Source organism: Ascaphus truei, chromosome 9, assembly GCF_040206685.1.
Source record: "Ascaphus truei isolate aAscTru1 chromosome 9, aAscTru1.hap1, whole genome shotgun sequence".
NCBI lineage: Eukaryota > Metazoa > Chordata > Amphibia > Anura > Ascaphidae > Ascaphus > Ascaphus truei.
The window spans coordinates 8,364,221-8,388,510 of NC_134491.1; the positions used below are offsets into that span (position 1 = coordinate 8,364,221).

Here is a 24,290-nt window from a genome sequence, read left to right on the forward strand (position 1 = left end):
GCACCCGCACTGCTGACAGGCGGTGCGCTGAGATACACAGACCGCGATATGCGGTCTGTAGGGAGCGGGAGCCGGGCGGGTGGTGGGCGGTTTGACAGGGAGGGGGGGCGTGGCTTGAGCGGAGGGACCCGCTACTCTCCCCCCCCCTCCCTCCACGGACTCGGGCTGGAGCTGGAAAGTAAGTTTAAACACACACACGCAGGCACTCATTCATACACACACACACACGCGCACACACACAGGCAGGCACTCACGCACTCATACACACACACACACACACACACACACAGACAGACAGAGGCAGGCACTCACGCACTCGGGCACACACATACACACACAGACAGGCACGCACGCACTCAGACACACACACAGACAGGCACACACACAGAGAAAGGCACTCACCTGCTTTCACTCCACACTCCTCCCCGCTCCCCGAAGCCTCTCCTCCTCCCGAAGCCTCCCCTCCCCATTGGCTCACAGCCACACACGTGACGCGTCGAAGCTAGGAAACACCATTCTGTGGTGTCTCCAGCGGCTGACGCGCGACAGCGTGTAGTCAGCTGTGCAGCCAGGGGGGACCGGGACCGGCTCGCGAGGATTCCCCTGCTGGTGGGGAACTCGCTACATTGCCGCCCGCGCCAACGAGCGCAGCGGGACCGAGGCCTTAGTCACTTGCTCTTTCTTCATATCTTACTCGGTTACACCAAAGTTGAGAACAGATCCGCAAATGAAAATAGAATGAAAAATACCAAAAGGATTTCTCTTGAACAAGAAAACTGCTGGAAGATTTCACTGTAATATGTGATCAGGATGAAAATAGTCAAGTAGAAGCAATGAGTACAAAAACAGAACGGTCAAATGAAAACCCCTATTAAACCCTTGCTTGCCAGGAGATGCAGAACAATGTGCAGGTGCAACCTGGCACTCAAGGGTTTACGTGATTTTGTATTCTCTTGTAGTTGCTTCTGGGATTTTACCTGGAGCTACCGAAAGGAAAAGACCAGCATGCATTTGGTACATTTGGGCGAAAACCTATTTCTTTGAGAAGCGGATAAGTGTAAATGAAATGCACCTTTAATACTAATGCTGGCAGTTCTATCCTGGAAGCAGTGACTGGTGAAAGTAAACACGCATCACTCAGTAGATAGGTGACGTGTGTGGGCCAGCCGGCTGAGGGCCGATGGCAGTTCTTGACACACTGGGAATTAAGCATCCCTTGCACACGCTTTCTGTAAGGGGCTCATTGTGCGTGTGGGAGGGGCTGTCACGGATAAGCGATTCCTTAAAAGAGGCTACATTCCTACAGGAGAGATAATGAGTGTCCAACCAATTACACCTGTCTACAGCACTGCCTGCTAGAACTCACTTCAGAGGCCTTGGGTGGGTTATATTTACCCTTTCACTGCTGAAGAATATGGCACTCATTGACCACTGAATGTACATCTGTTTTTCCAGTATGCAATGTTGGGTCATACAGCAGTGAGGAAGCATCTTTCTGCAACTAAACTGAATAAAATGCAGTTATACTTAATTTTTTTTAACTTGACAGCATAATTCTTCCCCAAAATTAACCGTTAATTTACAAACCATCCCTAGGAAGCGGTGCCCCAGATAGGCAAAGCCATTAAAGCTGCAGTTCAGTCTTTTTTTTTTTTTTTTTTTACATTTATTTTTTTACTTCAATAGTTTTATGTGTGCAATCTCTAATTAGCTAAAGAACTGTATAGCTGCAGGTCAATTCGTTTTCCATGTATTGATAGGTCGAAATTTGGTGACATATTAAAAGCTGGGATTTGTTTATAATCTGCTTGACTGGCAGTGGAAGCTCATGAATATTCATGAGCACTCCTGCACTGACATGTGCTAGAGGGAGGGCAGGGCTGACAAAGGGGTGTGCCAGGGCTTGTGACAGGACATGAAGGGGCAGTGCCTTAGCAAATGGTTGTTAAAATAGAATACAAGAAAATTGGTCTTTCAAAGTTGTTTTTTTTAAAACAGAAAATGCTAAAAGTATTTTTTCTTACTACAGAACTGATTTATTTAAAAAAACCACATGCAGGATATTGACTGAACTGCAGCTTTAAATCGAGCACAGCAATAATAAAAAAGCATCAAGGGGAGTAACATACCTCCCAACTGTATCTATTCAGCAGGTACTATACCTATTTTATAGCCTATGTTTTATTCAAACCAGCTGTACCTATTGTATCTATTTCTGCCTGTGTGAGAGCAGAGGAGCACTCAACTGTCTGTCTCTCATTGGTTAAATCTCAGAACCTTCAGCTTTCGAGACTCGAAAACTGGATTTCCCACAACAAACTGTTTTTAAACACTGACAAGACTGTAACAATGGTATTTGGGACCAAGACTAAATTTTTAAAGCTTCCAGCGACTGAGCTCCAGATTAAAACCAACACTAACACCACCCTAACCCCTGTCACTAGTTTTAAATACCTGAGCATATGGTTTGACTCCCACTTAACATTCGGGATGCACATTGATACCCTGACAACCAAGACCTATGCCAAACTAGGGGTACTTTACAGGAACAAATCCTCCCTAAGGCCTCGTTCAGGGTGCCAGAGGCAGGAGTTGGAGGGAGGGCGTTCGGGAGGGAGGGCGGCAGTCTGCTGGGCGATGTGTGTTCATCCTCCCAGCAGACTTTTTCAGGAGTTGAGGAGGCGGGGAGGGGGCGGGGCTACAGACGGCAGGTTAGGGATCCAAGTTGCAGTCATGAAATTTCATTGGCTGCCTAGGTCCCAGTGACGCTGCTGCAGCTTCAAAAAACGATTTTTTTGTTTATTGAAACTGTAGCCAGCGTCAGCTCCGTACTTCGGAGACAGTGCAGCTGCTACCCTGACAATCAGTATTCAATTTGAATACATTGTGTCCCACGGCAGCTTGCACGGCAGCACGCCCTCCCTCCGAAGCCTGCACCCTGAACGAGGCCTAAGTCTCCTGGTCAGAAAGCGTATCGCACAGCAGATGCTAATGCCAATTATTGTCTATGGAGACATAGTATATGGCTCGGCACCTCAAATCCACCTTAGCAAACTTGACACCCTCTACAATTCAATTTGCCGTTTTGTTCTCCAATGCAACTATAACACACATCACTGCGAAATGCTCAAAGAACTAGATTGGGCATCACTCGAGTCTAGGCGCAAAGTTCACCTTTCCTGTCTTGCCTTTAAATTCTTTATGGGCAAGCTACCCATCTATCTTAACAAGCTCCTCACCCCTACCACATGCAGCACTTATCATCTGAGATCAGACTCCAAAAGACTGTTCATGGTCCCAAGGTTACCGTGCACCCCAAAACTGGAACAACCTACCGGAGACTCTCAAATCCACCACCAGTTTAAGTTCATTCAAATCTAAGGCTGTCTCACATTTTAATCTGGTCTGTAACTGTTTCATACGCCCATAATATATATTTTCTTTAACTGTGCATGCAATGTCTTGTATATAATATATACCCTGCTCATTTATGTAACTGTATTTGTAACCATGTATTATTTGTCTTAACTCTGTGCCCAGGGCATACTTGAAAACGAGAGGTAACTCTCAATGTATTACTTCCTGGTAAAATATTTTATAAATAAATAAATATACAGTATATCAGCTTGAAGATCAATGACTGATTATGTGTGTGTGTGTGTGTGTGTGTGTGTGTGTGTGTGTGTGTGTGTGTGTGTGTGTGTGTGTGTGTGTGTGTGTGTGTGTGTGTGTGTGTGTACAGCGAATAAAAATAGCACTTATGAGCACATTCACATATCTTAGAAAGGTCCACAACCCTGTCTTTTCCCATTATCTCTTAGCATACAATGCTTAAACTGCAGCCAGGGATTCTGGGTAATGACATGCAAATGAGCACATAGTGTGTCACTCTTGGCTTCTTGCCCATGTTAACATGGACCCCTCCCTATAAGTTTAGGTCTGCTTCATTACACAGCTCTCTCAGCACACCCTGGTATAACAATGTAAAGAATACAAGTGTTTTACTCAGAAAATGATCTTTGCATATAACAAATTGCACGTGTTCTGGTTATTTCACTGGAGATGCTCACTTAATTATATGATCCTATATTCCCTGTTAACAAAAGAACTAAAGCAGGAGTGGCCAACTCCAGTCCTCATGAGCTCCCAACAGGTCAAGTTTTTAGGATATCCCAGCTTCAGAACAGGTGGCTCAATCAGTGTCTCAGTCTTCGACCCCTGAACTAAAGTGTACCTATTTCGATGTGAGCAAAGGTGTAGGGTCTGGAAGTAAGCCTCCATAATCCCCATTTAAAATGTATTGCATCTTTGGATCATTACTCTGTCATGGGTACTCAACTCCAGTCCTCAACCCCCCCACCCCCCTACAGGTCAGGTTTTCAGGATATTCCAGCTTCAGCATAGTTGACTCAATCCTCTGAGCCTCCTGTACTGAAGCAGGGACTGATTGAGAAACCTGTGCTGAAGCAGGGATATCTTGAAAACCAGACCTGTTGTGGGGGCATGAGAACTGAAGTTGAGCTCCCCTGCTGTATGTTATCACAAGGGTTGAATGAATGGAAGTATCTGCCTCACAAAAGTGTATTTTTAGAAAGGTCTCTCCTATGTGCTGTGGTTCATGTAGATGTCGTGTTTTTGGAAAAAACACTCACCTTCTATTTCTCCTAAGACAAAAAATGTACAGGCCTTACGGCTACTGTATGTATATTTAAGGGGTTACATCTGTGTGATTGATGCATTTCACTATTAAATTCCAACACATATAAGTGGTTTTTTTTAAAGTTAATTTGCACTCATCGTTATATTTGGGAGAGATTTACATTTCATCTGGCTGATGTCAATGTGGGTTCAACAAGACTTTGCACAGCCTGTGACCCCCTTCCTCCTCACTTTAAGGGCGCTCTGACAAGGACAGGGTGGAATAAGGGTGAAAAAGACACAAACCCTCCTCCATTCAGAGGCCACAGAGAAATGCAATTTGTAGTGAATTATCAAAGGTACAAAACCAGCAAATCTTTGCTCCTAGCATGGTTACATTTGTTTGAGGCAGCCAATAAGATTTTTAAATTCTTTACAAAAAGGTATGCTGCTCCCCACCCATACAGATATTATTATTATTATTATTATTATTATTATTAAAAAGACATTAGTACCGTATTTCCTCTTTGAGCACAGCCTGGGAGTTGCTGACTGAATAGGCATTAGTTGAATGCTCCTCTTCTGCCCTTTTGGGAAGAACACCCTTCTCAATAGGAATACTGTGCCCTTTTCTGTCCACTGTGTGATGCACCCGTGAAGCCAACTGCAAGTAGCTGGGCAAAACATGGCTGGGGGATACTGTGCAGAAGTGATGGATGGTTTGCAGCCCACGCTCTCTGGAAATAAAAACATTAAGGGAAATTGGATACTATACGAGGCATCGTAAGATGTGTTTTAACTGACAGCATAACATTTGTATGCTGTTCTGATAGGTTGACCTGCAATTGTCCTTTAAAAGCTGGATGATCTGTAAGCACTACGGACCAAGACACAAGTAAACTTCTTTGTTAAACGAAACGCGTCGCGACTGTTGTGGCTGGCGGTTTTACTACCCACCACCAGTACACACTCAAGTGTACCGTTCCTGCTTATTTCCGATCGTTTCTATGCTATCAAAAACGGACAGGCATCCTAAGGACACCTATTGAAGGCCCCGGTTCCTGCACATGTGTGCTACACTCTGCACCACGCTACCACACGTGGAGGACAGGAGAGTGAACAGAGACAGCCCCAGCGCGCGGGTCTGATCTCTCAGAACTGAGATTACCCTTCATACTTCCTATGTGATGCCCTACTCCTGTGATAGATACCAGAATCGGGGATTATTAAAGAAATTTTATATGTAAGTTACTAATTTTATTATTTGTTGCTAATACATTATCTATCTCTCATCTTGGTGCGCTTTTGTGTTTTTTCTTGTTTTGCTGATATTGGTATCACCATCGGGGTTCCGGTGGAGACCACATTTGGAGGTGGGGGAGACACCTCATAAACACAGAAGCAGCAAGAGAACTGAGAGGGACCAACACTCCAAGTTTAAAGAGCCAGAGCGCGGACTGAACTTTTCATATCCTGTGATAGCGTCATCACTGCCATGGGCCCCTATGCAAACTCTGACATTCTGCGTTATAACGTGATGTGCTGCGTTAGCAGTGGGAGCAATGAAATCTGCCACGTCTGTATGTATCAGCCTTTCCATAAGTTATTTTACTAACGTCCCAATAAATTAGTGATCTTATAGCCACTCTGTCACCTAGAATGAATTCTTGATAATGAGAAAAACTCAAAAGAAACTAGACTACTGCTTGTTTTGGAGAGATAAGGCCTTGGCCTCGCAGGTACCAATGTGCAACTTTCCTTTACTAATGTATAAACATGTTTAAATGCACAGATCACTTCTCAATACTGAAACACACATTTCTGTTCATGTAGTCCTTCAACGAGCCTTGTCCTTCTTTCTTCACTGGTCATTTCTTTGTAGCTTTTTTCTAATTCTGCAGTTATCTACTTCTAAATTTGTACACATCTGGCAACTGTAAGGCTGCGGTCCCAGTCATGGCTGTGACACGCGCGTCCGGCGGGGGGCGGCACGTGCACAGCGCTAACCGCGATCTGCAGTCTCCAGGAGAGAGGGAAGCCTGCAACGGGAGGGGGCGTGGTCGAGGATTTGTGGGGGCGTGGCCATCACGTCACGCGGCTGGTTCGTCCTCATTGGGTAAACCGCCGGTAGGGGCGTGGCCACGGCTCCGTCGCAAGCTTTAAACTCAATTTCCTTGAATTGTAAAAAACCTTGCAGTACGGCGCGGCTGCACCTTCAGCGTGAAGGTGACTACTCGGCCCAGCCACATTGAGGGGCGGTGCTTACACGCACAGCGCGTGGCAGTTACTGGGACCGCAGCCTAAAGCGGCAATGCTCCTGTGTATCTATCTATATCTACAGTATTATATATATATATATATATATAAAATCCAAAACAAATACTTGATACCGTTCTGTGGCAAACGAAATGCTTTTATTTGTGCGAGCTTTCGAGATGCATTGATCTCTTCTTCCGGCGATGTTACAATGGATAAAGCAAGAGAAGTTTTACTTTAAAACAGGCTGGAATGTTATCTGTGGGTGAAACCTATCCCTCCCCCCTGTGCAGTATGCGATTTATGAGTTTAGGTGTTAAATGGACCCTGAATGTTTGTGATGTATGTGTGTGTATGTGTGTATATATGTGTATGTGTGTAAATATAAATTTATAAAGCGCCCACAGTGTATACAGTGCTTTACAAAAAGTGTGTGTGGAGGGGGAATGGATACCAATGGTGTTGGTGGGTAATTTCAGCCTGTTTTAAAGTAAAAGTTCTCTTGCTTTATCCATTGTAACATCGCCCGAAGAACAGATCAATCAATGCATCTCGAAAGCTCGCACAAATAAAAAGTATTTCGTTAGCCACAGAACGATATAGATATATATATATATATATATACATACATACATACACACATATATCACAGTATATATGAGTTTCACTCATATAATGATAGCATCTTGCCCCCAAGTATGTCCTGCTGTTGGTTCCACTTGAGCATGCCATTTTTTAGACACTAGAAAGAATTAATGCAGTCTTTATGTTGGCCAATAAAAGGTAGACTGACCTGCAAAGAACAAAACCTAGCTATAAAACTCAGTGATGAATAGGGTTTACAGCTCCAAAACATTCCACTAAAGTCTGCTGCTTTTACAATGCTACAAAACATGTACCTGACCTTTAGTGGGGATATCACCCTGTCACCTTGGTCCTTTCCCCTGAATGAAATTGCAAGAAATCTTCACAATTTGGCACGACCAGCCTGACAGCTGCCTCAGGAACTTTCCTCATTGGCAAACATTCCCAGAAGTCTATCAGCAGAAACGAGTTGTTTTTGGCATGTTGCAGGTAAAAAGGTGCATGTTTTTATAGCCTCACGTCTCCTCACTCCAGCTATTTATCATTCTTTGAGCTGGGAGACAGAGCGGCCACACACAGAGCTCAACACTTCTGTCTAATGCATGGCAGAAAATTTAGTTTTGGGAGTGGAAAGTGGAGTGGGGGGGGGGGGGGGGGAAGAGGTAGAAAATGTCAGAGCATTTCTGTGCCATTGATAATCTGACAGTAACTATTTATTGAAGGGAGGGGGCTGCTTTTGTCTCTTACTACTATTTGTTCTAATACATAATCTAGCCTAACTGAAGGAGCTCCAGGGGCTGCAGATAGGTAAGGACATGAATGGGGTCACCAAAATGCCAAGGTAACTCCTATAGAAACTCAAACTTCTTTTATGAGACTATCTCACTATAAATGAGAATTCGTTGATATACACATGTATGAGCCCATAAAGTACATTGGGCCGGAACGTTGCATTTTTGAGATATGATTTGTTTGTTTTAACCCTTTGGGTGTCCTTGAAATGCAGCCTCTATGTCATGTGATCTGGCAAACCAGGAGCTCAATGTTGTAGTGGCTACGTCTTGGCTTTTTACTGCTCGTTTTCCAGGGGAGATCAGGTTCTCCACTCCATAACTCCTCCTCCTGTCGTTTCCAGATTCAGTGACACCTCAATCACATGATCGCTCTTAGGAGATGTCACGTGATCGCAATGTATCAGAGGGGCTGTGGCACCCTGGTGTTGCTAGCCCTCTGGCACCTAAAGCGTTAAAGCAGCAATTCACACTGGTCGCCAATTTGTGCGTTTCCTATTACTTTGAGATCTCTTCTTGTCCCTTCCAACGCTGTTTTTATTTTTTACATCTGATGCTTTGTTCGGAAGTTATACGCATTGAAATAATAGGTGCCAGGGAGGTTGAAATCAAGCTCTACACAGAGCAAATGGCAGTCTAAAGGCTACCATGCTAACCTCAGAAGCTAGAGATGAGTAAAATCATGTTTTTTCCCCAGTATAAAATGTACTTATCTTTTTCAAGAGCAGGACATACACAGGGGGCATTAACGTTATACGGACACTCCTGAGCGCTAACGTGAACACTTCCTGGTTCTGGTGACAGTAACGGAAGGGGAGGATCCCGTGGAGCGCTAATCGCGAACACCACCTACAAAACGAACACCGCCTACAAAACGAACACCGCCTAAAAAACGAACACCCCCTACAAAACGAACACCGCCTACAAAACGAACACCGCCTACAAAACGAACACCCCCTACAAAACGAACACCGCCTACAAAACGAACACCGCCTACAAAACGAACACCCCCTACAAAACGAACACCGCCTACAAAACGAACACCGCCTACAAAACGTACACCGCCTACAAAACGAACACCGCCTAAAAAACGAACACCCCCTACAAAACGAGCAAATGGCAAAGATGCAAGAGGCCCCAGGGTGGCACCCATCATGGTGTATGCTGTGCGACAGTACAGCACTGAAGGTCTTCTGGGTGGGATTGCTGCTTTAAGATACACTCACACATTATAAGAATTTTTTTGTACTTTTTACACTATGGAGCGTGCGCTTCTACTTTTTGTTGTATGTGTATATATATATATATATATATATATATATATATATATATATATATATATATATATATATATATATATATATACATACACACACACACACACACACACACACACACACACACCGTTTTTACTTTATATATTTATTTATGGCCAGCTTGATGAGAAATTGAAAGAAAATATACTTTTAAGTACTACTCATTTATTTTAAGAGTGTTTTCACATTTTGCATTTTCCCCCCAAATGTTGGCATTGAACCTTAAAATGAATTTTAATTGTCACTTATTCCTTTTCTACCTTAAAATAAATGCATCAGCCAACTGAAATCATTCAAAATGCATTTGAGCTCATCCAGCAGAAAGAGTCAGTGTCCCTAAACACCACCTTAGCAAAGCACCTATTTCTCTGTGATCTTTAGCCCTCTTATTATAATTACTTGCTCCTTGGTTCCCAGGTGGCGAGGAGTGCTGCAGGAGGACGGATCTTTCCCGTGTCTCGTCTCGCTAGTGGCGCTGCATCTCCTTTCACATGAATGATGTCTGAGAAGGCGATCTGAACAAAAACAAAAATCAAGACAAGTGTTTCAAGGGTTAAAAAGAGAAAACAAGAGTTTTCCAAATCACTGAAAATACAAACAACTGTCCTGTCAACGCCTGGTGATTTCTAGCCACTGCCCCTCCCTCCAAACACAGCCAGGCAGTCGCCACTGCTCACAAAAGCCAGTAGACCCTTAGTGCCTGCTTAACAAATATACGGTAATGAGCATCTTGTGGTACAATGGAATAGGAATGGTTTCTGCTGGATAAGATAAGATCCAACTACTTCAGATACATTACGATGGAGTAAAGTCAGAGTGGTCTATGAATCAAATCAACAGGATTTTATTTCTTTGATATACAGTACGTGGTGCAATTTTTTGCGACCCAAAATGGCACCACTTTTGTCTTGTTAGACAGGCTGCAGAGGCTTTTAATATTCATTGCCTATATCCCATGTAGAAAATAAATAATTTGGATCTATGACTGATTCTGCAGCTGCACAAATTGCCTTAGAGCAAGGATGGGCAACCATTGCATTTGGAATGGCTTGCGTAATGATATTTGGGGCAGGAGCTCCACCGGTTCCTTTCTCTGGCCGCCTGTCAGCCCCCCTGCAAGCCAGGATACTTACCTCTGCTTCCACCATCGCGCGAACTCACAAAGCCAGTTCTCTTCTCAGGGCCCTCTCACACCATTCCCCTCCCCCCCCCCTCTTTCTGGTACTTGCGGCTGGCACGGGAAGTTGGGCCCGTCCGGAAGTCGGGTGCAACTTTTGCATCCACCTGTGGGGCCCCAGCTCCCCTCCACGACGGGACCAGAAGCCACCGCCCATGGTGAATGAGAGCAAGTGAGGGAAGGAGGGTGTGGGAATTGAGTGAGAGGGTGAGCAATTGAGTGAGAGAGAAGCAGTAGAAAATTGGCCTGAAAAAAGGTTGGCCATCACTGCCCTAGAGCTTACCTTTACTTTATCCAGATCATGGGCAATGTTTATTAGGCAGTTACCTGTCATAAGACACCTTTCGGTGCTAAAAGGGGTCTTTTGGCAGAAGACTACTTAGTAAATATGGCTCAACCTGTCTTACATATGTATTGAATTTTCCAGAATATGATATTGTGCTTTCTCTGCAAGTTTTATTATCTCTAGATTGACTAATAAACACATCAACCATAAAACAACCATTACACACATTAGACAAGGTGTAGCCCAGGGGTGTCCAACTCCAGTCCTAAGGGCCATCAATAGGCCAGGTATTAGGGCTATCAGCACAGGTATCTCAATCAGTGGCTCAATCATTCCGACCGAGCCACTGATTGAACCACCTGTGCTGAAGCAGGGATATCCTTAAAACCTGACCTGTTGTGGCCCTTGAGGACTGGAGTTGGCCACCCCTGCTGTATACCTTCTCTACCAATTATAAATATTGTAATGATGAATTATTTAAAACATATTAAGGGATATACTGGGTCTCCCCCTAATATTGACAAAAGTTTTGTTAATCTAAGAGAAAAATAACCCAACAGATAGCACTCACATTCCCATTCCCATTCTGAATGATTAGTGTCAATATTAAAACTTAAACTTTAATGGTCATAAATGTTAAAATAAAGGTGGTTAAAATAGACATATAATGGACGCACGCTACTGATCCTAAGTCGAGTGTAGTGTGGCACCCTGGATCGATAGTTTAAAAACTTAATTGAGATTAATTGGATCAATTAACACTAAGAGGATATCTTGTACAATGATCCCTTAGTAGAGAATGCAGAAGGGCATGGATAAAGTATGTTGTATATTCAAATATTGTATACCCAATATACATCTAAACAAGTGAATTGTTAGTAGGGTATAGAACACATATATGGTTATGCTATATGCTTGGAAGGCATTGCAAGTTACAATGCCTAAAGCTAAAGAAGTCCACAACTCAATAGTGGGTAATAAGCCAGAGGCTTGATGCATATAGTGTAATCCCCGTGTGAAGCTGATCAACAACACTATCTATTGTACAACTAATTAACAGTCTGCAACATGTGTAGCAGCTAATCGTAACAATGATACTGGTCTGTGGCATAGGTAAGTACCCTATTATGTCAAATTGTCCAATTATAAGCTAAATAGTGAAACCAGTCTTAGAACAAAGCCCATATTATAGATGGTGCCAGAACACAAAGAGGAACTGTGTATGGTGTGCAATAATGCCACAGCTCCACTCGTCATATACATGGTGCACTGGTAATGATACTAGAGACACTGATCCTTTTCTGTAGCTCAATAATGCTAACTGTCTCTGGAATAGTTTAGTTATCAGACTGACCCAGAGCCCATATTCATGAATGGGCCAGAACATTCAGAATGGGAATGTGAGTGCTATCTGTTGGGTTATTTTACTCTTAGATTATCATATTTACCTCACCCATCAGCACCCTTCCCCTTAACAACTTATTACACCACACTGCAGCTGAAGCGGGGCACTCTCCCCGTGTTCTACAGAAGTTTTCTTATTCTAATTCTATATCTCCCGAAGCAGCCTTTCGGGACATTTTCGGACAAAAATCCCCATTTAAGTTAATGGAGATTCTCTCTTGAAAAATGGCCCGAATGTCCGCTGCGCAGTATATACACTTTACCGCTAAGAGTTAAGGATATTCAACCATTAACCTTTCCCTCATTTATCATGAAATCACAACTGGCCATGCATTTTAGTATATGAACATACTATTAATTATAGGATAAAGCTGTTAAATTCCGGGCATTAGTGAAATCCCTGCTCACTGATTGGATAATGCCCGGAATTTTAACCAATCAGTAATAGCACGGAATTTTTGGCACCCTGACAAGTTTTCCAGCCAATCAGCTTTCAGTTCTCATTCACAAAGAGTGAAATTAACTCTCAGACAGGAAAGGTGATTGGACAGGAGGCACCAGCAAGGCACTGACTCCTCCCCCACCTTGCCTGCACAGAGCTCCGCACAGGAGAGTGAGAAGAAAGGTTTGTGTCTGTAGTGTGTTTTGTGGGTGTAGAGGGGGCAGCAGTCTGTTTTATTGGTGTGTGTGTGTTTTGTTGGTTTGTGTGTGTCTCTGCAGTGTGTCTTTAGTTGGTGGAGGAGGGGTGCAGATTGTTTTGTTGGTGTGTGTGTCTGCAGTGTGTGGGTTTACAGGGGGCTGCAGTCGGTGTAGAGAGGGGGCTGCTGGTGTGTGTTTTGTGGATGTAGAGCTGGCAGTGTCTGTTGGTTTATGTTTGTCTCAGTGTGTGTTTTGTAGGTGCAGAGGGGGGCTGCAGTGTGTGTCTTCAGTGTGTGTTTTGTGGGTGGAGATGGGGTGCAGAGTGTTTTGTGTGTGTAACTGCAGTGTGTGGGTTTACAGGGGGCTGCAGTGGATGTAGAAGGGGGCTGCTGGTGTGTGTTTTGTGGATGTAGAGGGGGGCACCAGTCTGTTTTGTTGGTTTGTGTGTGTCTGCAGTGTGTTTTGTGGGGGCAGAGGGGGCTGGTGTGTGTGTGTGTGTGTGTGTGTGTGTATGTGTGTGTGTGTATGTACATTTTCCTTTTAAGAAACTTGCAGTAAAAGCAAAATAATGTAGACAATCATGCGGATAAAAATCAATATGACTACAAACGTGTCTATCTTTTTTATGAAAAATGTAAATAAAAATAAAAAATAAGCCTACATTTAGCCTATAATAGTAATAATCCCCTCAGAACAGGGCATTACTGGCCAATGTGTTGGCTGGGTTAAAGTCCCTCGACTTCGCCTCGGGCCTTCAACTCTTCCAGCCAGGGCATTATTAGCCAGTAATGCCCTGTTCTTCGGGGATTATTACTTAAATAACATCAAAAACAAGCCGCAGCAATTCACAAGTTATATTTTTTGTTTTAACTTAGCTTTTCTATATTCAGCTCTTATACAGTAAATGAAATAATGAATAAGCATATTCTGCTAAAGAGTGTTGTCATCTAAACATACAGTGGGCCCTCTTTCCTTTTTCTTTTGAGGTCCTCTGTAGAGGACTGGTTATCCTATACAGGGGCAGCATTTACAACCTTGACACCCATTTATGGACTTTATATGGACTTTATTTAGTTTTGGCAAATGCTACCACTAAATATTGACTCGGGTTTTCGGCAAGCTGCTACCCAATTCACTGGTTGAATTTCTGAAGTCAATCGTTGCATTTTGACTACATCCATTTAACAGTTGTCATTAATCATTTGTGCAACCTGCTGTTGATCTAGTGTAGACTGCTACGAGGGATATACCCTATGCACCTTTGGTATATTCACCGATTCTAGCAGTTTAGGGTTAATCGCTCTACTGATCACAGTACTCACTCTCCGCTTCAATTACAGGGGCTTCAGGCACACACCATACACTGGCATTGCTACTCCGCGCACTTTCTTTCCTTTTCTGCTGTTTAAACATACAGTGGGGCCTGTTAGAAATAATGGCCTATTTTCACTAAGCGGTGCTAAGCCATATGACATCTTTCACCGCCAGAAGACACAGTTTGGTCCATGCAAATGAATGGCATAGCACTGCTTAGTATATATGGCAAATGTTATCTTAATAAATCCTGAGATCCTCATAATAGGTCATTTACAAGACATCAGTGTAGCTTTCTACATACGCATCTTCTCCCAAATCACCTAAATTCAAACAGTTTGATCAGTGCTGTGATGACGTATGGTTACAAAGGATGGCATACAGAAGATTATTTGTGCCATGGGGTAGATTTCAATGCTGAGGCAGGGTGTGACTAGGCATTACCTGTGTAGGTAATTTCAGGAGACTTCTGGCTTCCTCTTTCGTCGTTATTTCCTCTTGGGAAAATGTCTTGGGTATCTCTACGGTTGAGGATGACACATCAAGGACAGGTTCTTCTTGATCTTCTTTCCCCACCAGAGGAACAGAGACACCTTCCACAACATTGTCATCAGTCTGCGCGGCAGCTATATCCAGAATCTATCAAATGGAAAAACTACATTCTATTCATTCTAATATTTGAACCTGTTAGATAAATTAATGGGAAGTATTGCTACGATTGCACTGGTGCCTTCAAACGTACAAAGTCATATTTTTACCTGTCTCTTCAATTTTGGGGTTGTAACAATGTGAAAGCACGCATCTAACATTCTATGCAATTTTCTACATTGCTTTAAACACTTGGGGCCATATGAATCAAACGGTGCTATTCTATAAGACACTTTATGACCCGTTCACTGGAATGGGCCGGAAGGGGTCTTATGGAATAGCATCGCTTAGTGAATGTGAATCATACTGTCTTCTAGCAAAAAGTAAGCTCTGTCAATTAGTAAGTAAACACACTTCTTTCACTACACCACAACCGATGCTATATCATTGAGTTAGAAAGGGTTAACTGTTCTGCAATAACTCATCCTTACCATCCTAACAATTCCTCTGCCTAGAATAATCTTAATTGTTTTGTCTCAGCACCTCTTTAGGCTGCAATATTCCTCCAAAATTAAAGGATTTTCTAAACATCTCTCAGAGCCTATTAATTTGTTTTTGTAATCTGTGATATTATCGTCCTCCTTTTAGGAAGTGAAAGAAAGTAATGAAACCAGTCATGGGTCATCTTGTGCTATGGCTCTTTTTCATTTCATTAAAACTCAGGTCTCACGTAGCAAGATAAATTGAAGTTCCAATAAAGGTGAACGGAGGCTAGAGAAATAGTTGCCCCGGGAACTTCATCTGTCTTTCCAACTATTCGTTTCAAAATCCTGTGTATGTAAATAGATTTTTGAAATAACAAAGCACTGGAAAGTAAAATGTAAGAAAAAATTACAATGTTTGGGGCAAACATAAGACCTGTTGTATCTCTGTTATGTAATGAGGCTACCTCCATTTACTATCGCTAGTTTATTACTTTGAATTCAGTACCTTTCCATTAAAATATACTTTTTTGGTGTTGTAACTATCAAATCTCACATATATGGGATCTTGAAAATTGACATCTGTAACGCATGCAGTTAAACAAAAAAAATGATCAAAGCGGGGGGCGTGGCCTGCAGTTTACCCGTATGGATGTTCTCTAGTACTGCTACATCCCGAGGAAGCACATGGCTTGAGATAACGGACATAAAAACCGCAATTCATGATATAAAAACTGCATCAAATGTTACTTCAACCTCCCAGGATCTCTTCATTGCCCGCAAGTAAAAAAAAAAAAAACTTGGTCAAGGATGTCTCCAATTACTTACAGAAACGGCTTGCAGCTATGCCTGCCTCCCAAGATTACACCTCACAACATGGCAACTCAGAGTCAGGCTCTGAGGATTACCCCGCACCGCCAAGCACAAAACAAGACAGACATCGACGACTTATGCACCAACCTCAAGGCGGCAATACAGCAGGCAGTGAAGGAACTGAGGGGGGACCTAGGTCACCTGGAGGAGAGGGTGTTGGAAGCGGAGGCCATAATCGCAGGCATAGCCAAAAAGCAAGATAGTGAGGCAGAGGACATCAAGATCAGCTTTTTCTACCAAGACTCTGGCCAAACTCACTAAAGAAAGAGGTGAATTCAATCTCTGTCTAACAAACTGTCCATGAGATGGACAGCCCAAAAATATTATGAGCAAGGAAATAAGGCGCATACGATGTTGGCTAAACATCTTAGTAACACCACCAGTGCTAATCAGATTCATGCTATATGCACAAGAGGTGGCTCTATATCACATGACCCGTCCACTATAGTTGAGGAGTTCCGAGTGTTTTACCAAAACCTATACACAGCTGAGGTACAGGGAGATGCTCTAGGGCTTGGTGCACGGGTGTCAGTGTACTTAAAGGATTGCAGTCTCCCTAGGCTAAAAAGTTATCCCAGCTGAATCAGCGATCCCCTATGAGGATCTTGAAGAGGCGATAAAACAGTTACAAAACGTGAAAGCGCCGGGACTAGACAGTTTCACCAATATCTATTATAAACAAAATTCCCGATATCTGGTTCCACACTAAGTAGTGCTATTTAATACATTTCTGGTGGGCTTGTTGATTCCCAACTCCCTGGCCATCATCGTGCTGATCTTAAAAAATGGTGAGGATCCTAGCAACTGCTCAAGCTATCGCCCAATATCCTAATTAATTGGGACATTAATATATTTTTGGCTAACCGCCTCAACAAATTTCTAACAAATTGGTGCACCCGGATAAAGTGGGGTTTATTCCCACAAGACAGGCCTCCGATAACGTTAGACACATAGTAGATTTAATTTATAGGGCAAATAAGAATAACACCCCGACAGTCCTCCTCCCTCTCAATGCCGAAAAGGCCTTCAACCGACTTAAACGATCTACTAGCAGAGCATTATGATTCAGACCAAGACACTACAGAGTCTAATGATCCATCATCATTTCTTACTCATAGTAAACATTCTACATTTAAAAACAAATCCATTTTTAATCCTACCTATAATAAGGGACCACATTTGGAAACCTTTGAACAGCTTGTAGAGCAGGACCGTCGATCTTTGGCAAAAGGCTATACATTCTCAAATCCTGGTTATGATAATATGTTTAAGGAGGAACGTCAAATTCTTTTTGGATAAAAAATAAAAACAGCCTAATAATAAAAAATGCTGACAAGGGCGGCTCCATTGTCGTTATACATAATCTTCTTTATCATAAAGAAGCCCTTAGACAATTAAATGACTCACATTTTTATATTATTAAATGCGAATAAAACCCAGACAGTCCTCCTCCCTCTCAATGCCGAAAAGGCCTTCAACCTCCTGGACTGGAATTTTCTGATACAAGTATTAATCCATATGGACTTCTCTGGTCCTATTCTGGGGGCGGTTCGTGGACTATATCGTTCCCCTTCAGCCAAAATTAGGTGCTCTGGACAGATCTCTAGTCTCATTAATATATCCAGGGGCACCAGGCAAGGTTGTCCCCTCTCGCCACTGCTATTTGCATTTTCTATTGAGCCCTTACCGGCCACTATCAGGTCATATCCCAGCATCTTTGGATTTAAATCAGGGGGCACAGATTACAAGATCTCTATGTTCGTGGAGGATATACTCCTTACCATTATGAAACCTCTAACATCCCTCCCCAATCTCATGTATGAACTCGACCGATATGGGCCACTTTCGGGATTTAAGATAAACAACCTAAAATCACAAGCTCTCGATGTTAATCTGCCACAGGACGTCTCCAACTTTTAAAAGTTAAACTTTGATTTTTCCTAGTAACAGTCCTCACTTCCCTACCTGGGGGTGAACAGAACTAAAAATTATGGCTCCCTTTATGCCACTAACTATCCTCAAATTATCAAAAATAACACAAAAGAAAGTGCTTTGGCGCTACAATCCCTTGAAAATGGGGATATGACAAAAAAATACAAATTAAACTAAATAGAAAGTATAACAAAATACAATATATACAGGGCAGCCAGGAACACTAGTAGAACAACACCAGAAAAAAGCACATAGAACATATACAGACCAGTGCCCATAAGAGTCCAATAAGTCCCAAACAAAGTCCAACAAATGAGGGGGAAGAGGATCCAGATGGTACAATCACTAGAAGATCTCCAATCCAGGGGTCCGTAGCATAGGGACAAAGACAAAAAAGAAAATCATAGTGTAACTCGTAATAGTTACAATTAGACAAACAACACGAAGCACATAACAAGAGTCATAACACTTAACACAAAAGCTGAAAATAAAATAACTGTTTATTAAAACAAAGGAGCCTGCTGCAGCGGGTCATCAAGGGGTTGAAACCCAAAACCCTACTTACAGCAGGACCGGAGTAAATGCACGTGTGTGACCAAGCAGAAACAGATGTCGGTAGCAGTGAGGGTCCTCGTGGGCTCCCCGATGTATAGTATGCGTCCCGTTTCCCTCTGGCTTCTGAAGACTCTCCAAAATGGATGCAGGGGAGGGGAAAGCACACACAGCGGCACACATCCAATGCAGCCTCTCTCGCGATAGCACGATGACGCTGTATCCTGCTTCACTGGTCTAACACGTTCTCACAACCAGCTCTTCTCCAAGGCGCCGTGACCTCTGACCCTACGCGTTTCGTGACTGACGTCACTTCCTCGGGATAATTTAGTGATGGTGAAGTCCCATTATATATACCTCACTCAACGCTAATTGGACAGAAATAACTAACTCCAATAAAGTTTAAAATTCAGCTCCTAACAGTACAAACTAAAACTAACACAAACATGTACACAACAACAGACCTACAAACATCTGACATTATAAAAATGAAGATGGAATAACAATAAAGTCATACTTAAGACTGCATAGATTACAGTAACATAATATAATGCAACATAATCTTACAAATAATAATACAAATATCATAACCTATACTTAATAATATTAATCTAAATAATCTAAATAAAATATTTATTATAATGATTTTAATAATTATACAAATAATTAATAAAAGAAAAAGAAAAAAAGAGGATATAATATGTTAAAATGTGTAATGATACACACTTTTAAAAGACCCTTTCTATTTAATGAGGAAGACCCCTAGATCAAAGTCTAGATTCAAACCATTTGGAGAGAGGGTTCTAAGCTCATAAATCCAGAATGCTTCACGTCTGCTAATCTGGTTGAGTTTATCGCCCCCCCTCCAATTGGTGGTGGCAATTTCAATTGCTTTACAGCAAAGACCAATAGGGTCTTTGTTGTGGTAAATTGAAACATGGTTGGACACACTGTGGGTTGTTAGACCCTTTTTAATATTATACACATGTTCGTAGATCCTTCTTTGGAAGGACCTTCCAGTGCGTCCCACATACTGTAAGCCACAGGGACAAGTCAGTAAATAAATTACGTATGCTGTATGGCAATTAATGAAGAATTTTATTGGATATATTTTTGAAGAACATTGGACTTAAACATAGTACCTGTTTTACCATACATACAAGCTGTACATCTGGTACATGTGAAAAAGCCATTTACTGCATGAGATGAATGAGACTTCTTCTTAGACAGTGGGCAACTGGGTGCTACTAAAGATTTCAGGTTATTAGCCTTAGTGAAAATTATATTCGGAGTGGGGGTCAATACCTGTGCCAGAGTATTATCTCTCAAAAGAATAGGCCAATACTTCTTGAGCACATGTCTAATACATGGTGCCATCTGATTGTACTGTGTGACAAATGCTATATTGTCATCACCATTGGATCTGGTTTTTTTTCTGATACTCATTCTATATACTCATCTAATAATTGCAGACCCCCAGACCAAATAAACACCACGTCATCAATATGGCGTCGCTACATTGATGACGTTATGCTTATTTGGTCTGGGGGTCTGCAATTATTAGATGAGTTCATCATATATTTAAATAATAATGACAGGAATGTAAAATTCGTGTGTCATTTTGATGAGCAACAGATCGATTTTCTAGATCTGAATCTATACATTGTCGATAATACAATTCAAACAAAGACATTCTTTAAACCTGTCCAGGCCAATAACTATCTAATGGCGGATAGCCATCACAATCCCCAGTGGATCAGGAATATACCCAAGGGGCAGTTCTCTCGCCTGAAGCGTAACTGTTCAGACTCCCGGACCTTTGCGAGTCAGGCAGAAGAACTGAAACAGAAATGTATTCAAAGGAAATATCCGGTAGAGCAATTGAATTAAGTTATGGGACAGGTGGATTTAATCGACCGGTTCACATTACTTGAGTATTAGAAAAAACCCAGATCCAATGGGGATGACAATATAGCATTTGTCACACAGTACAATCAGATGGCACCATGTATTAGACATGTGCTCAAGAAGTATTGGCCTATTCTTTTGAGAGATAATACTCTGGCACAGGTATTGACCCCCACTCCGAATATAATTTTCACTAAGGCTAATAACCTCAAATCTTTAGTAGCACCCAGTTGCCCACTGTCTAAGAAGAAGTCTCATTCGTCTCATGCAGTAAATGGCTTTTTCACATGTACCAGATGTACAGCTTGTATGTATGGTAAAATAGGTACTATGTTTAAGTCCAATGTTACTTCAAAAATATATCCAATAAAATCCTTCATTAATTGCCATATAGCATACGTAATTTATTTACTGACTTGTCCCTGTGGCTTACAGTATGTGGGACGCACTGGAAGGTCCTTCCAAAGAAGGATCTACGAACATGTGTATAATATTAAAAAGGGTCTAACAACCCACAGTGTGTCCAACCATTTTTCAATTTGCCACAACAAAGACCCTATTGGTCTTTGCTGTCAAGCAATTGAAATTGCCACCACCAATTGGAGAGGGGGCGATAAAATCAACCAGATTAGCAGACGTGAAGCATTCTGGATTTATGAATTTAGAACCCTCTCTCCAAATGGTTTGAATCTAGACTTTGATCTAGGGGTCTTCCTCATTAAATAGAAAGGGTCTTTTAAAAGTGTGTATCATTACACATTTTAACATATTATATCCTCTTTTTTCTTTTTCTTTTATTAATTATTTGTATAATTATTAAAATCATTATAATAAATATTGTATTTATTTAGATTATTTAGGTTAATTAAAATTATTAAGTATAGGTTATTATACTTTTATTATTATTATTTGTAAGATTATGTTGCATTATATTATGTTACTGTAATCTATGCAGTTTTAGGTATGACTTTATTGTTATTCCATCTTCATTTTTATAATGTCAGATGTTTGTAAGTCTGTTGTTGTGTACATGTTTGTGTTAGTTTTAGTTTGTACTGTTAGGAGCTGAATTTTAAACTTTATTGGAGTTAGTTATTTCTGTCCAATTAGCGTTGAGTGAGGTATATATAATGGGACTTCACCATCACTAAATTATCCCGAGGAAGTGACGTCAGTCACGAAACGCGTAGGGTCAGAGGTCACGGCGCCTTGGAGAAGAGCTGGTTGTGAGAACGTGTTAGACCAGTGATATAGCGTCATCATGCTATCGCGAGAGAGGCTGCGTTGGACGTGTGCAGCTGTGTGTGCTTTCCCCTCCCCTGCATCCATTTTGGAGAGTCTTCAGAAGCCAGAGGGAAACGGGACACATACTATACATCGGGGAGCCCACGAGGACCCTCACTGTTACCGACATCTGTTTCTGCTTGGTCACACTCGTGCATTTACTACGTTCCTGCTGTAAGTAGGGTTTTGGGTTTTAACCCCTTGATGACCCGCTGCAGCAGGCTCCTTTGTTTTAATAAATAGTTATTTTATTTTCAGCTTTTGTGTTAAGTGTTATGTCTCTTGTTATGTGCTTCATGTTGTTTGTCTAATTTTAACTATTACGAGTTACACTATGATTTTCTTTTTTGTCTTTGTCCCTATGCTACGGACCCCTGGATTGGAGATCTTCTAGTGATTGGACCATCTGGATCCTCTCCCCCTCATTTGTTGGACTTTGTTTGGGACTTATTGGACTCCTATGGGCGCTGGTCTGTATATGTTCAAATTATCAAAAGCCTAATAAAGGATCTGGAGGCCTGGAGCAAGTATTGTATCTCATGGATTGGCAAAACTATATCGGTCAAAATGAATCTCAAACTCAGTATCATGTATTTATTTTGCACACTTCCAGTCAGTGTTCCTGGCAAGGACTTGAAAGATCTCCAGTCTGCAATTTACTGATTTATCTTGGAGGGGAAATGTCCGAGAGTTAAAATCTCTACACTCTACAAACCCACAGACAAGGAGGATTGGCCTTGCCCAACCTGACCAAGTTCTATTAGGTTTCACAGGAGGTTCAGCTCCCACAAGCCTAGGGACCTCTTCGCCAACCGGCTCCTGGCATTTGCTAAGCTAGTGTAGCCCCCTGTAAACAGCACAGGCTATACCTATCTTCCTTCTACTGTGGTAAGTCCTGTTAAGATCAGGCACCAGTAATCATCATGGGTTTTCCCCTTCATAGCCCTATCCTGAGTGGTAGACGCAGGCCTGGACTCTGCTGCAGGCGTGAGCAAGAGGGGAGGTTCTGCTGACATCACAAGGGGCGGGGCTAGCTCTATATTTAGCAGCCAACTCCGGTGATTAGAGTTAGAGTTGTGTGATGTCGAGAGTCTGGAGTTGCCGGTTAGTTATGCCGGGAGTATGCAGTTCAGTTAGTATGCCGTGAGTCAAAGAATCCTGCGGATCGGTCCGAGGAGTTGTAGGAGACTACGGTCTCCCCTGCGGAGAGTGCAGGAGCAGAGAGAGAGAGAGAGGAGCGGAAAGATTCAGCGTCCTTTAGTAGAGCTGATAGAATTATAGACTTGGTGCACCAATGCCCTCACCCCACTGCCAGGGGTGATGGGGAGAATCCAAGACCCACCTCGAGGCTAACCTCGGGGTGGGCCACGCGGTATTGAAGCCCTAGCCCAGACCATCCTGCTGGAGGAGAGACTTGGAGGGAAGGAGAGGAGGAATTATCTGGGTGGAAGGCGAGCGGCGTAATAACCCGTCTTGGCTATTGTTGTTGCGGCTGCTGAAAGCCACTATCGTTGGGAGATTGCTGCTCTGTCAATAAAAGAGACTATTCGTTATTATCAAAGACTGTGTGTGACTTGGAAAGTATTACCCTGGGACCCAAGGGGTTCTTCTATACCGGTCCTGTCCCATATTCCTGAGAGTATAGAAGATGGAGGCGCTGCACCACTAAGAGATCATGGAGGCTACCACCCCAGAAGCCCGGTCCTGGCTCCCCCACAACATCGCGGGAAGCTCAGGCCCTCCTGTTCCTCACAGGTATGCACCACACTGCATGTAATCTGCCCTCATGCACCCTAGACACCACCGTAGAGTCTGGGGGAAGGGGGGAAGCAGGGTTACACTAGCCATAGTATAAGACTCTAAGGGGCTATTTCTATATCAGCCGCAGCGGCTGATCAGGCCATTTTCGCAGGGGGAATTTCATACAAAAATGGCCCACATCGGCCGCTTTGGCAGTTAGAATAAGGTCATAAATTGGTTATTTGGATACATAATCCACAATGTCTTTAAAAAAATACTAGTCATATACTACAAAAATAAATAATTCTGCTTGAGATACCTTATTATCGGATGAACGGTAGGTACTATTCCATGCCATAAATTTTCAGTGCATTAGAGACAAAGCCACAACAAACAAACTTAATTTTATAATAGATAATAATAACTAATTATACCTTTCATAATGTTCTCTGTTGCCTAAAAAAAAGACTCCTTCAAATTAGGCCATATTTATGAATTAGTGCTAAGCTTTAAGGCACATTACAG

At 42.4% G+C, this 24,290-nt stretch overlaps 1 protein-coding gene across 4 annotated transcripts in view; it reads right to left on the minus strand.

Moving 5' to 3' along the window:
• Nucleotides 1-24,290, minus strand: part of TTC6 (tetratricopeptide repeat domain 6) — a 230,889-nt gene that overhangs the window by 196,060 nt on the left and 10,539 nt on the right. For all 4 annotated transcript variants that reach the window (XM_075613298.1, XM_075613300.1, XM_075613299.1 and 1 more), the window contains 3 exons: nt 14,851-15,045; nt 9,986-10,101; nt 5,154-5,375 (listed from right to left, as the gene is read on the minus strand). In XM_075613298.1, the coding sequence (XP_075469413.1) occupies nt 5,154-5,375; nt 9,986-10,101; nt 14,851-15,045 (533 nt within the window). The remainder of the gene's footprint in view (nt 1-5,153; nt 5,376-9,985; nt 10,102-14,850; nt 15,046-24,290) is intronic.